Source organism: Anguilla rostrata, chromosome 2, assembly GCF_018555375.3.
Source record: "Anguilla rostrata isolate EN2019 chromosome 2, ASM1855537v3, whole genome shotgun sequence".
In the NCBI taxonomy this organism is placed as follows: Eukaryota; Metazoa; Chordata; class Actinopteri; order Anguilliformes; family Anguillidae; genus Anguilla; species Anguilla rostrata.
In genome coordinates this window covers 60591660-60605905 of record NC_057934.1, presented here as the reverse complement: position 1 = coordinate 60605905, position 14246 = coordinate 60591660, and the positions used below count along the sequence as shown (strand labels likewise).

General features: G+C 43.4%; 2 protein-coding genes across 2 annotated transcripts; one reads left to right on the top strand and one right to left on the bottom strand.

The window, feature by feature from the left end:
- Window positions 1-502: 502 nt before the first annotated feature.
- Window positions 503-5367, bottom strand: atp5pd (ATP synthase peripheral stalk subunit d). Its single transcript, XM_064323552.1, has 6 exons — window positions 5214-5367; window positions 4282-4415; window positions 2843-2939; window positions 2149-2220; window positions 1184-1246; window positions 503-737 (listed from the first exon to the last, which is right to left on the bottom strand). Exons 2-6 carry the CDS (start codon window positions 4401-4403, stop codon window positions 606-608), a joined length of 486 nt encoding a protein of 161 aa, XP_064179622.1. The 5' UTR covers window positions 4404-4415; window positions 5214-5367; the 3' UTR covers window positions 503-605.
- Window positions 5368-5579: 212 nt separating this feature from the next.
- Window positions 5580-14006, top strand: kctd2 (potassium channel tetramerization domain containing 2). Its single transcript, XM_064323548.1, has 6 exons — window positions 5580-6285; window positions 6736-6844; window positions 7400-7491; window positions 8893-8988; window positions 11067-11192; window positions 12469-14006. The coding sequence occupies exons 1-6, from the start codon at window positions 5944-5946 to the stop codon at window positions 12496-12498; spliced, it is 795 nt and encodes a 264-aa protein (XP_064179618.1). The 5' UTR covers window positions 5580-5943; the 3' UTR covers window positions 12499-14006.
- The last annotated feature ends 240 nt before the right edge of the window (window positions 14007-14246 follow it).

Sequence of the window (14246 nt, the reverse complement as noted above, 5' to 3'; positions counted from 1 at the left end):
ATAGCAGCCTCATCAAAGTCATTACCAGCCAAACTCACAGGCAAAGCTTTACAGAGACTCAGCAGTTCTCCAGACTCATGCTGTCTAGTTAACAGGAAGCACTTAAACCTTTTTCTACACAAATAAAAAATTCATTTAACATTTTCCTTCATTAGTTTACATCTGGGCCCACCTACTGTACCGATTGACATTTTGCTATGAAATGCAACAGAAGTATCAGCATTGGCCAACGTAGATGGACAAATGTACATCTCTAACACCAAGTGTGTGTGTGTATGTGTATATACATATATATATATATATATATATATATATATATATATATATATATATACACACACACACACACACACACACACACACACATATATATATATATATGTTTATATTAGCATGATACACAGACTCAGTGACACCAGGTTCCGTTGCTTCCTTTTTGGCATAATCACTAGTCACAGAAGAAAAGAGTTTAAATGACTGAAGAAGAGGGAGACATGCAACGTTAACTGTACAGACTTTTATTTTGAAATATGTCTAATCAGCGCACACACTCTGCTCCCACGGGGAGTGCAGACAGGAAGCCAGGATGGAGGATCCGGGAGGGACTACAGATCGGTGATGGGCTTGTGCGGCCAGTACGGATACTTCTCCTTGTCCAGTTTCGTCTCCGGAAACACGTCGTTCAACTCATCGATGGTCATCTGATCGAAGGGGATCATGTTCTTGAATTTCTCCAGCTGCAGAAAGAGGGAGAGGGAGAGAGAGAGAGGAGCAGACAGAGAGACAGAGATGGAGGGACGATTAACCCTTGAATCCCATTTAAAACAGCATATGACATCACAGCTCAGAGTCACTGTCTGCGTGCTGACCTGAGAACAGTAATTCTGATTAATAGATGCATACTTGTGATCTTTTCTATAGGTTAAAAAAAATCTATAGGGATGTCCTGTAAGTAATTACTCCATTTTGTTTTCAAGGGGATTTCTATACCAGAACTCAGACTTGTTTGGTCTGGTTGTTGTCTTGATGCAGCTAAATGATTAATAAATTTCATTTAATTTTTTATTAATATTGACAGAAACATATTTAAGAGGATACATGTGTGCATTTGCGTGTGTGTGTGTGTAAGTGTAAATCTATGCATGTGTGTATGCGTGTAAGAGAAAGTGCACGTGAGTCCTACCTCCTGCGTATACTGGCTGATGCGAGCTTTGGATCCCTCAATGTAGGCAACAGCGGTTTTGCTCTGGGGGTGAAACAACCATCCACTTCAGTACAATTCAGTTCAAGTTTGTTTGGCATGTGAAAATTGTGCAATAGACAACAAATACAATAAATACAATTAGTGATCCAGGCAATATAAAAATCTACAATATAAAAACATAAAAGATAAAATGGTTATATACACAATATGGCCAAAAGTGTGTGGACACCTGACATCTCTTCCAAAATTATGGGCATTAATATGGAGCTGGTCCACCCTTTGCTGTTATAACAACCTCCACTCTTCTGGGTTGACTTTATACTAGATGTTGGAGCATTGCTGCAGGGATTTTCTTCCATTCAGCCAGAAGATAATTAGTGAGATTGGGCACTGATTGGGCAATTAGGCCTGGCTCGCAGCTGGCCTTCCAACTCAGGCCAAATGTGTTGGATGGGGTTGAGGTTAGGGCTTTGAGCAGGCCAGTGAAGTTCTTCTACACCATTCACGACAAAACCATTTCTATATGGACCTTGCTGTGTGCCCAGGGAATTGCCATGCTGAAACAGAAAAGGGCCTTCCCCAAACTGCTGTGGAAACACACATCACTGTCTAGAATGTGGCCGTTTGCTGTAGCATTAAGATTTGCCTTCGCTGAAACTAAGGGGCCTAGTCCAAACCATGAAAAACAGCCCCAGACCAAGGGGTGCTCAGATACTGAATGTACACTATATGACCAAAAGTAAGTACAGTTCCAAAGGAAAAGGCAAAGCATGACACAAAATGGGAAATCCCACCACTGCAATAGTATAAAAACCCAAAGTGTGTGGTTGTACAGAAAATGTTTAATACTGTAAGAGTATAAATGAGCGCAGGTTAGGCTGAAGATGGGTTTTCCTGGCAGTGTACTAGACCCCCAAGCCCCCCCCCCCCACCCCCTCACGCACTGCCTCCAGCTCCTGGGCATCAATCTTGCTGGTCTCCGTGTCCACAGGCTCAGGGATGCTCAGGGCAGCGAACTGCAGGGTGGAGAGGAGAGAAGACCATGAGTGGGATTTTTCCTGTAAAACTGAGCCCTAGTAAAGTCACCAGGTTATCAGAAACTTCTTCAGCATCCAAAACGTCCTTCACTGCTTGTAAAAAAAAAAAAAAAAACTGCTTGGCCAAATCGAAAACATACACAAATACGAGATAACATTAATTTTTAAAAAATGAATCCAGAAAGTGAGCTATAACTTCAAGGACCTTAGAATATGACATTGTTTGAATCCACTTTCAAGTTACAACTCCTTAACCAGCGCGCCAATGCCTACAATAGCATTTTGGTAAAACTTTGTCCCTGCAGAGGTTCTCACTACTGTCCACTTCCAGAAAAATGGAAGGTTATCAAATTATCCAGGGGATCCAGAAGAATCTTCAACACCTGCTCCCATAACTCACATCTACACCTTACTGCAGTAACACTGTTCCTAAAACAACACCTGACTGCGGACGCCAGGCAGTCTGTGATGCATGTTTCGAATCGACAAGAGCCATGAACGAGCCAATTAAAATTCGGTGCAGACTTACTGCGTCACGCAACTCGTTTGAATGATTGGCTACAAAAATGTAGCGGAATCTGCCACAGGATTGTGGCCTCACCTTCGACTCAAACTCTTCCACCATGGTGACGTTGGCCACCGCGCCCTTGTAGAAGCTCCAGTCAATCGGAGCGGGCTTCTCTGGCAGCGAGCGCAACCTGAAGAGAAACACGACCGTCAGTGGGGTACTGCCAACCTTTCCTCATCGCCCCAAATGAGGAGTACCCTTCCCAACTGCCCAAAACAGCACTATAGTCTTTTTTCTCCAGTTATGCAAAAACCCAGAAAACCAGAGAACTCTCCATCTGTACCTTCAGAAATACTGATAGGACTCTTGACATGAATGCCCCTAAAACTATGTTGACAAACATGTTGACAAAAAAAAGGAAAGAAAAAAGGCAAGTGTAGTGGATGACATAAAAATGTATTTAAGTGTGAGGGGGAAAAAACCCCAAAATGACAGTCAGTTAGAAACAAGGAATAATCTTGAGCATAGGGGTGGAAATAGAAATTACTGCCCTTCAGAACGCTTGACTCACAGTGATTTGTGTTCATCTGAATTTCAACCTTTTGCATACGACAGAAAACAGAAAAACACAGATTTTTGGTCTTTGTCGCAATGCTTTTGGAAGGTGCTCTAATTATGTAGTACAGCAAGGCTTCAAGAACATTAAACATAAAATTAACTCATTCACAACCTATCACATTAGTTCACTTCCCTACATGTTCACTGTTGCACGTCAAGCTGGCGAAGAGACATGTGTCCAACACACGCGCTTCCAGACATTACACTACATTACAGGCATTTAGCAGACGCTCTTATCCAGAGCGACGTACAACAAGTGCATCAGTTCAAAGTGCAGAGGTGCAGAAAAACACACTAGAGTGAAGTAAAGATCGTAGTGTCAGAAGTGACCACATAGATCAGGACTCCAACCCTGTAGGGTAACCTGTTGAGCAAATAAACAAAACAATTCTGCCAAGTACAAAACTAGCACTGAAATCACATTTGCCTAATCAGAATCAAACAAAACAATCCTGCCAAATACAAAACTAACAGACGTGAGAAAGCTAGCGCTGACTGACTGACCATAATCACAGAGGCATCATACCACTCGAAATACTTCACTTTTGACACTGTTGTCTTAAAGGTGTGTGTGTGTGTGTGTGTGTGTGTGTGTACATTCCACAGCAGAAACATTTCCCTTGCATGTCACCAGAAAAATCTGGAAACACACAAGTATGTTCATCTCAGTGACATCCCTCTTAATTACTCGTACTCAACCCATAAGATCATCAATAAAATAGATGTTGCAGAAAGCTGCTCAGAGGATCATTTAAAATCTTCTTTAAATCATAATGCAACCATAAACACAAAGGAGACGTTTAAAGGTAGAGAATGATTATGCAAAGGCCGTCGAGTTTAGGAACTCGCAGCTCCGCCTCCTCAGGACCCCATCTCCCAACACCCATACAGGGTGCGTTGACAGGCGGACAGACCTGGCCGCGATGGCATCGCTACGCGTCTTCAGGCCGTTGAACATGGCCCTCTGGTTGGGCGGAACCCTCTCGGCAAACGCCATCCAGTCGATGGCTTTGAGAGCAGCGCGACGGCCAGCCATGTTCCCAATTTCCTGGAAACGGGGAAAGACGGACAGCTCAAGAGTTCTGACGTTTCTACATACGTGTGTGCGCGTTTCAAAATGCAAAACCAAGGGCTTGAGTTAAGTCAGAAGGGACACAGGTTAGAGGACCTCAAGAAATTTCAAACTAATGTGCGTATAGCAAGACTTGCACTGCCACCTGTCTAGACTATAGATTTTTTGGATAAGATCACTGGGTTGAATCTGTTTTCCACTTTAACAAAGCACATACTAACCTCGGGTATTTAATCATGTGATTGTATGATGTAGTGCAACCAGCTAGTGCAAAGCTGCTGCAGCATACCTTTATACATTTTACTCCACAAACAAACACAGACAAAGAACTTCACAGGTGCTGAGTTAATCGGCAACAGTATGCTGCTAGCAACCTTTTCGCTTGCTTTAGCACGTTATCTAGCTATGCTAGCAAGTAAGTACAAGTGAGCCTGAAGGTTAGCTAATTACCACGACATGCAGCCATCTACATATATTTAAGCGACTGAATATAAAGGACTGAAACTACCTAAGCAAACTCGACTGAACGCTAAGTTAAACTGAATGATCATGACAGTTAGTGCCTCACTAGCTTAGTTACATAGCTAGCGTTAGCTTGTCTCTCGAACACAAGGTCAGAATTCAACAGCACCTATAATCATGCTGTGTAAGTTGGTCTACGAAAGCGGTCACATTATAAAAAAATTATTCTTCAAGTGAGACCAAATATGCAATTGATTTCAAAACATACTCGATCCAAAAATCAAGAAATTGTACGAAAGAGCGATCGCTCACCTTCCGAAATAACCGACAGGGATAAAAGAAGAAATGTCCAACCGGATACGGAAGTTACGTAAAATATTAAAAAGCTTCAGCTGCCACAACAAATATGGCTGTTCTCTAAATATGATCCTTTATTTAAATTATATATTATACGTTGCGTATCGTTATTGTATACATTAATAGTATATTTGATGGCTATGGTAGCAGTACATATACATTTCATGGTTTTGAAGAAATGTTTAACGTACGCATTGACACGGAAGAAATTCTCGATAAACCTAATGATAATATTTATTTTATTTCATTTATTTTTTTTAAACAAAATTGTCTATTCATTACATATGATTAAACGCACCAGGTGGCCAGGTCGCCTGTTAGGATGTGTATTTAGCAGTAGCTAATCACCTCCTGTGTCGTGGTATGAAGAGTTTCAAACGTTAATGAGCTACCTACCCAGGGGCAGGTTTATTTATTTATTTATTTTTGCAACCCGGAAGTTCTGCCTCCCACTGATAAGGCAAAGAGAAATTTTAGTAGAAACCGAAAGCTAGCCTGCTAGCTAGCTAACTATACACCTGAAAAAAATCGTTGTGATTGATATTCGTTTCATGTTTGGATTATCTTGCGCAAAAATAGTCTAATGCGTACAACGCACCACAGCCGACCACCACGCTGTGTGAAAACACGGCTCCGTTAGCTGTTCCGCAGGAATAATTAATATCTTAATTATTATAGCGAAAATATGGCAGAGGTGCATATTGTTGAGCCGAGTGGTACTGGTACCATAGAACAGACCGAACACCGGGAGATCCGCGGCTCAGTTCGACTCGCCTCGCCCACACTCATGATCCCACCAAGAAGCGGGTTGTCCAGCCCCGGAGTGTCGGCTAGGTCAGTGCTCGGATTCCCCCTGAAAAGCAACCCTAGTTCCCCGTCCGATCAAACGGAGAAGCCAGGTTCGCGGTGGGTAAGGCTCAACGTTGGCGGCACCTACTTTGTCACCACCAAACAGACACTGTGCAGGGATCCGAAATCGTTCCTGTACCGCTTATGTCAGGAAGATCCAGATCTGGACTCGGACAAGGTAAGTTTGATGCCGTCAAAACGCTGCGTTTGTTTGCGTCTGCAGGCCAGCTACTATCTGCAGATATGTTCCAGTACAGCTGCTAGTTTCAGTCTTCTGGATAACTGGGCACAGTAGTTATTATTTCTTTTCAATATGGGCAGTGCAAACATGGACGTGTTTGTATATTTTGGGAGAAAATGCGATACCGTGAGGTCACAGACTTCCAGTACAGTATCCTGGTACAGCTAGCGATAGCTAAGTTAACTGTCAACATTACAGGCTGCACGTATCCGTTTAATCTGCTACAAATGCAAAACTGCCAGGAAACTGTAACAAGCGCCAGTGCCACAGATCTTCTGTCTTGAAACCGGGTGATATATCGAAATACCTGTGTGATTACTACTTATGACTTACTACCTTGATACCAGCTCTCGGTCTCAATGACCGCTAACTTCCCTTCTGTCTCAGGATGAGACGGGAGCCTATTTGATTGACAGAGACCCCACGTACTTCGGTCCCATCTTGAACTACCTCCGGCACGGCAAGCTTATAATAAACAAGGACTTGGCGGAGGAAGGTAAGGTTGCTTGTACTGGGACTACTAGTGTTTTGAGCACAAGCCTCTTTTTTCATTTCCCTGAAGAATCACTCAGTCTTGGCCTGATTACGGGCCCGAGGTGTGCTCAATTAAAGAGGTTGAAACGCACGTCTGGGTGCACTCTGATTGCAAGGAATGGAAATCTTGAACTCAGATACTTTGGTTTAATTAAGATGCAGTATGATCAGTTGTGGTTACTATGTATAGGCTAAGTGTTAAATGTAGCTGTTACGGTTATGTTGCGTATTGTTGTTTTGCTAGACTCTTTTATGCTGGTGGACAAGGAAAGGTTTTTCTTCATGATCATTGACAGTAACACATGGATTTAATTGCAATTCAGTTTACGTGTTTAGATTTTTTTGCTGCCGTTTGTCTCTGATTTGTTTCCTGTTATTCTGCACTGAGGTGTTCACTCATACCTCGTGCCAGATGAATGTGCCGCGTGCATCTCGTTACATCTTCCACCCCACATCTTCCGCATCCACAAAAGTAAACTGCTACATTTGTTAACCGATTGGCCCGTGTGTTTTACAGGAGTCCTGGAGGAGGCAGAGTTTTACAACATAGCATCTCTGGTACGGATGGTGAAGGAGAGGATACGAGACAACGAGAACAGGACGTCCCAGGTGAGCAGTGGGATGGCGGACAAGTTGAACCAGTCTGGGGTAGCTGTCACTGGGCCGGTTGGCGTTGACACGATACTCGGAGCCCTTGTGAATGTTTACTGCAACGTCTGTATGTATGCTAATGACTTCCGCGGATGTGTGATTCACACGCAGTACAGTGACTCCCCGTGGGAGTGTTTGTAATACCCTGCTGTGTAAATGCGTAACAGTGTGGGTGTGCGGCTTTATGTGTCCAGTGCATGTGATGTAGCATTCAATTACAGCCGTTTAACAGACATTGTGATCCAGAACAATTTGCGCAACTTTTTACGCAATTTCTGTTAATGCAGCTGAATATTTACAGGCCAAGTACCTTACTCATGGGCACTACAGGAATCAATCCTGTAACCTTTGGGTTACAAGCCCAGTTCCCTGACCATTATACTACACTGCTGCCCACTGCATCACCCCATGTGCAGGTGTATCTGTCCACGTACAGTATATACAATGCCTAATATCTTTTTCCTCTTTAAATGCTTTTATAATGCTGTCTGTGTGTGTATTTGTTAGTCCATCATGTTATGAGCCTGGGTGTCTGTATATTTCTATTGTTTTTTATTTATTAGGGATCCAAGCAGCAAAGCAGCTGGAACCCTATTGTATCTGTTAGGATTATTCTTATTTAGTGGTCCAAGCAGCGAAGCTGCTGGAACCCTATTGTTTCTGTTGGGATTATTCTTATTCTTATCCTTATTTTTCTCCGCTAAAAGTGTCTGAGGCTCAGCAACCATAAGTCCTAGACCAACCAAATTTGGTAGGTGGGTTCCTATGGCCCCCCACTACTCAGGCACTACAAATCACCTATGTCGGGCAGATGGTGGCGCTATAAAAAAGGGTCATGCTTGAAAGGCCATAACTCCCACACCATAAGTCGACCTATGCATCTGAATATGCTCTACAACTTTGCTTTTGGGACCACCTATGTCCGCCATATTGTTTGCCCACCATTTTGACTTTTTTAAAAACGGGTTTTTCTACAGGGCTTTTTCAATTTTGGCCCAATCAGCACCAAATCAGGTACAGAGCCCCAGGGGAACAACCTACATAAACCCAATATAAATGGGTCCATTCGGATAAACGGTATGGCCGCTGTCAACCGACAAACTTCTCAAACTTAGTCTCCTAGCACAAAATTGGCCATAAGTCATCAATATTTTATACAATCTTCATGATATTCACTAGATATGTTGGGTGAAGGTATATGATCATGTGGACAAAACCATTTTAAAATCGCTCCATAGAGGGCGCAATAGTGCCAAAAAATGTGTATGCCAAATGCTTGGACCCCTACCAATACCGCTTGCAGCTTAATTTATTTATTTTACAGTACTCAATACTTGAGTGATTTCTTGTCTTCCACAGGGCCCAGTGAAGCATGTGTACCGGGTGCTGCAGTGCCAGGAAGAAGAGCTCACCCAGATGGTCTCCACTATGTCGGACGGCTGGAAGTTTGAACAGGTAGGACCAGGAATTAGTCTGCATAGATTCATACCACTCACAGATATCTAAGAATGTTTATGGATGTTTATCCACTCATGTGTAAAGTCCAGTACAGCTTGGTACATTCATGTAGTAAAATACATGACAGCATTTGGACATCCATATCCACAGAACCATATGGATATACTCTATGTATGGGTATATACAGTTAAATGCAAAAGTATTGGGAGAGTTGTGTCAAATTGCTAGTTTTTCCCCTGTGTACTGATCAGATCTGTATTTTTAAATCAAAAAATGACTATGAGGAAAATTCACAATATCTGCATTTATTTCCTGTTTTTTTTTTTTTTACATTGAACTGTATTACCACAGTACCATTTAATGAGTCCCTCCATTGGGACAAATGACTGTCAGCTGTTTCAAATTTCACAAAGAGAGAGAGCGGCAGATAATCCAGACCTTGCCAAAGTGTTACCCACTTCCAGTTTAAGCGCCACAGGATGAAAGGAAACCAGCTAAAAACACTTCTTTTCTTCTTCTCCCAGGCTCCAAAACCAACCGACATTAAGATTTTAATACAACTTAAATGCCACAGATTACATTCAAACTTAAAGGGAAATGTTAGGCATGCAGCCATGCAGGGTCTCTGAACCCCAATATGGTGTCCTGTGTCTTCTGGTTTGTCTCTTCTGAGACAAACTCTGCAGGAGGTGAGACCCATATATAGTCTGCTTAGATTATGGTATCGGAGGGTTTTAAATGGCCCAAATCACATTTGCATTGATGCTTGTGGAGGGTAGGGCAGGCCACATTCTTAGAAACTGTATAATATTGTATTAACTTCACTGTTTCCCTCTGTAAGGCCATAATCTAAGCACTGCATATCTGACAGGTTATATTTCATTTGGAAGCATTTGTAGAGTGTACTTTATAGGCTAAAAGCTACAATACAAGAACTGCAGATGAGGACCAGAGTACTGAGTATGACAATCAAGAAAGCTATTTTAAGGATGAAAGAAATTTTTTTTAAAAATCATGTGAACTGTTGCACAATATTTCTGTCTTTCAAAGTAAACAGTATTGAATGTTCTAGAGAAGAAAATAACTACTGGAGGACTTTGGAATCAGGTTGTTTGCGGAAGACATCAGAAAGTGATAACAGGACGATTGTAAGAGCTGTGAAAAAAAAATTAAATGGTTACCTGGAATAATTGCTAATGATCTCCCTACAGTGAAGGTGAAAGTATCACAGGACAGTGTGTGCAGAGGACAGAGAGAGGCAAATTACAGAGGCTACTCTTCCCAGATGTAAACCTCATCGGCACCAAGAACAGAAAGCAGAGATTGGAATTTGGAAAAAAAAAACATTACAAAGATACGAGTCTGATGAGTTTAGGAAACAAGTTTTGTGGACAGATGAGACGGATAAACCTTTACCAGAGCGATGGAAAGGTGAACGCGTGGAGAAAGGGAAGGACTGCTCTGGACCCTCGGCATACCGCTTCATCTGTCAACCAATGTGGAGGCAGTCTGCGATGGCTTGGGCTTGTGTGGCTGCATCTGGAACCTGTTCAGTGGTCTTTATCGATGATGTAAACAGTGATAGCAGGAACAGAATGATGGCTGAGGCATGAAACAAATGCAGACGTTGTGAATTTAGCCTCAGTCACTGTTTGATTTGAAATACATGTCTGATTAATACAAAGGGAAAAAACAACCAATACTTTTGGATTTATCTTCATGTTGTATTTATAAATAGGGCTGCCATGTTACACCTTCTCAGTGATTTAAGTCAGCAATTCATGTGTACATATATATATATATATATATATATATATATATATTATATGTCTGTGTGTGTGTACAAGTCTATAGGGTTTAAGTCACTGGAAAGCTGGTGTTTTAGCCTTGATACTTGATTTATACAGTTTACGGCATGTCCACATTGATATATGTCTTGGATGTATACACAGCTTGCATTTGATGAGTGTGTGTTCTTGCATTATCACCGATCGCAGTTGTGTTCCTGATCTGGTTGTGGCTTCACGCTTTGACCTGGCGTCGCCTCTCTCACCTTTGACCTCTTTGTTTCTCAGCTCATCAGCATCGGCTCCTCTTATAACTACGGCAATGAAGACCAGGCCGAGTTCCTCTGCGTGGTCTCCAGGGAGCTGAATAATTCCACCAATGGCATTGTCATCGAGCCGACCGAAAAGGCCAAGGTGGGCAAGACAGCTGAGGTGTTTGAGCAGTGCCCTGTTCTCTTAACAGCTGGTGGCAAATTCCTCTCGGTGAAACAAAGATTTTTTTCCCTCATATTTCAGATGTCAATAATTTCTTACTGAGACTGTGTATTTGGGGTGTATTTAAATTTTTTAGTCTTTTTTTTTTTTTTTTTGTGGATATTCATAAGATTAAGAGTAGCTGAGAAAGAGACACAACACTTCAACTGGAAATTAAATGGTGCCAATTTAATTGCACACAATAAAATGTGTTTTAACACATCTCATGACACAAGACAGATATACATTACAAAGCCAAAAGTATCCTACAAAGTTAAGATCCAAATTCTCATCCAAAATTGTTGGCAATAATATGGAGTTGGTCGACCTTCTGCTGCTATAACAACCTCCACTCTTTTGGGGAGGCTTTATATTAGATGTTGGAGCATTGCTGTGGGGATTTTCTTCCATTCAGCCAGAAGAGAATTGTAGTAGGCAATGTTGGGAGCGAGATCTAGAAGATTGGCTCATAAAGATTTTCCCGACTGACTGCCCAAACATGCAAAAGGCTCCAGAAGGGTGCCAGCAATTTTCATCGTAATTTTAAGGGCTAAAACCATTTAATAGATCTCACTGTTGTCCTCTAGGGCATTGTGATGCTTGAAACAGGAAGGGTTCCCCAAACTGTTGGGAAAGCGCAGAATCTTACAGAATGTGATTGTATGCTGTAGCATTAAGATTTTCCTTCGTTGAACCTAGGGGACCTAGCCCAAACCATGCAAAACAGCCCCAGACCAAGGGGTGTCCAGATACTTTTGTTTGTATAGTATATGTATTAAAGAGGTGCTTAAAAACCCTCCATTGTAGATACAGTTAGTCATCTATCTAGTTGTACCTGTACAGTGAGAAATATGACCTGCCATGTTTGTGTATCTTGAGCGGGATTGTAGAAACACGAGACTTCGTTACAAAGGGAGGGATTGTGCAGAGAGAAAGTCTATAATTAGAGCTCTTCAAAACATGTTCACATTACAAAAGAGTGCTGGCAGTTTTTTCTTTTTGTAGTGCTGCTTTTGATTTGTGCATTTATAAAAGTTTCAGCACTTTCATAACTTTGGGACATTGTGAAATTTGTGGCTGGGGCTAATCCACAAGTGTATTTCAGGGATTTGAAAATTGTGTCTGGTTTGGATGGCGTTGAAGATTGCGAAACGTGTGAAGCCAGGCTAAACCCGACTCTCTCACTCTGTGAAACTTTTTTGTTGGCCCCCCACAGATCCTTCAGGAGCGAGGATCGCGGATGTGAGGACGGCCCCCGAGGCCTGGACTTCCTGCCGCACATTCCTCCGCCCGTCTGCTTCCCCCGGAACCTTCTCTGCTCCTCCACCGTTCCGCTTCTCCCTGACACGCGGCCCCAAGCTGCATGGCTGGCCCCCCCCCTTACCCTCCCAGAGCCTCTCAGCGGGGGGGGGGGATCCCCCTCAGCCCAAACTCCCATCGATGTACCCCCGAGGCACCTCTGCCGTCGGCTCACTCTGTAACTGTTATGAGTAATGTCTCACTATACTACAGGTTGATACTCTTACCATGCTACTATTAATGTTGGCTTTGACGATGATGATGAGGATTACGATGACAGTGCAGGGGTGAACTGGAGACATATTAAAAAGAGGGGAGCAGCTAAACTTTATCCATCACCCCCCCCCCCCCAACTGTGACTTAGCAGTTGCATCATTATTTGTGGTCATGTTATATCCAGCGCTGCTGGCCTGTCGGTCCCTGGGGAATCAACACTGTCCATGCCTGGAGACAGACTGTGCCCCTCCACCGGACCCTCCACCCTCAGCGGAGACCCGCACATGTACTGCTTGGGACCAGAGCAGAACTAAAATTAAAGACCCCCCCCCACCCTCACCTCCGCCCCCGCCCCACACACACGACCCTCCCTCTCCCTGCACTACTCCTTCCACAGCTGCTGACCGGAGCGTCTCCTCCGCTCGGCGTCCCCGCGTACCCTTGTGCGTGCGCGAGGGGGCCCCCCCCCGAGACCTGCCTGCCGCCCGGTTGGCCCCGCCCCGCTTTCAGGAGGGACGCGAGGATTAAAGCACCACCTGGGTTCACGCGCCCCGGTGCCAGAGGAAAGGCAACGAGCTGGTCTGTCCTGTCCGGATTATCCTCACCCCCGCCCCCCCCCCAAGAAACTTAATGCATCTCTGCAACCAAACACCTATTTTAAGCTTTTCACTAGATGACATTTCTGTGTTTGGATTTTAAGGAGTGGGGATCAGGGGGTCAGGATGGACCAAACCCCTCCCCCCCCCTCCCCTCGCCTGCCTCAAGTCTCAGAAACCCGCCCTGCCTGATGGATGGCCCTCGCAGATCGTTCAGTGTTAATAGCTGCCTGACCCCTCGGCTTATAAGGTCCTCACAAAGCAGACATTTTTTGAAGGAGGTCCTGGTTTGTCTGCATTACAGACACAAAAAAACCCACCATCAGAAATGGAGTGTGTTCATTACAACCTTCACAGCATTCACCTGTACTGAAGTGTTAAGACTATGGGGGGGTGGGGGGGGGGGGGTGGTTGGGCATAGTGGGTAAAAACTGAGGTTGTGTTAAACCCTCTTTTGTTATCTGTAACCATGGTTGCCATAACTTGCCATAACCTGATGGAAAAGCTGAAGGTCAAATACTGCTAATAATTTCCCCTCTGGTAGAACACTGCAAGGTTCCTTCACCTAGAAAGTTCCTGCCCCTAGATCACAGCGTGAATCGGGCCAGCGTTCGACGAGGCATCCTTCCGCTAAAGAATTAAATGTATAAGAAGAAAAAAATATCTGAAAAAATGCTTATGAACGGTTTTGGTGTTGCACGGCTTCTGTGTACTTAAAAAAACAAAACAAAACAAAAAATTTGCCCCCTTCCTTTTAATATTTTTGTTTTTTGTATTTTCAAAAAAAAAGATATCGTGGTTGTCGGTGACATTTGAAAGAGACGGAGTTTGCATACGCTTCCTCTTCAGTGGCTGCCGAAAGAAGCGGTCTCTCCGCTATGCT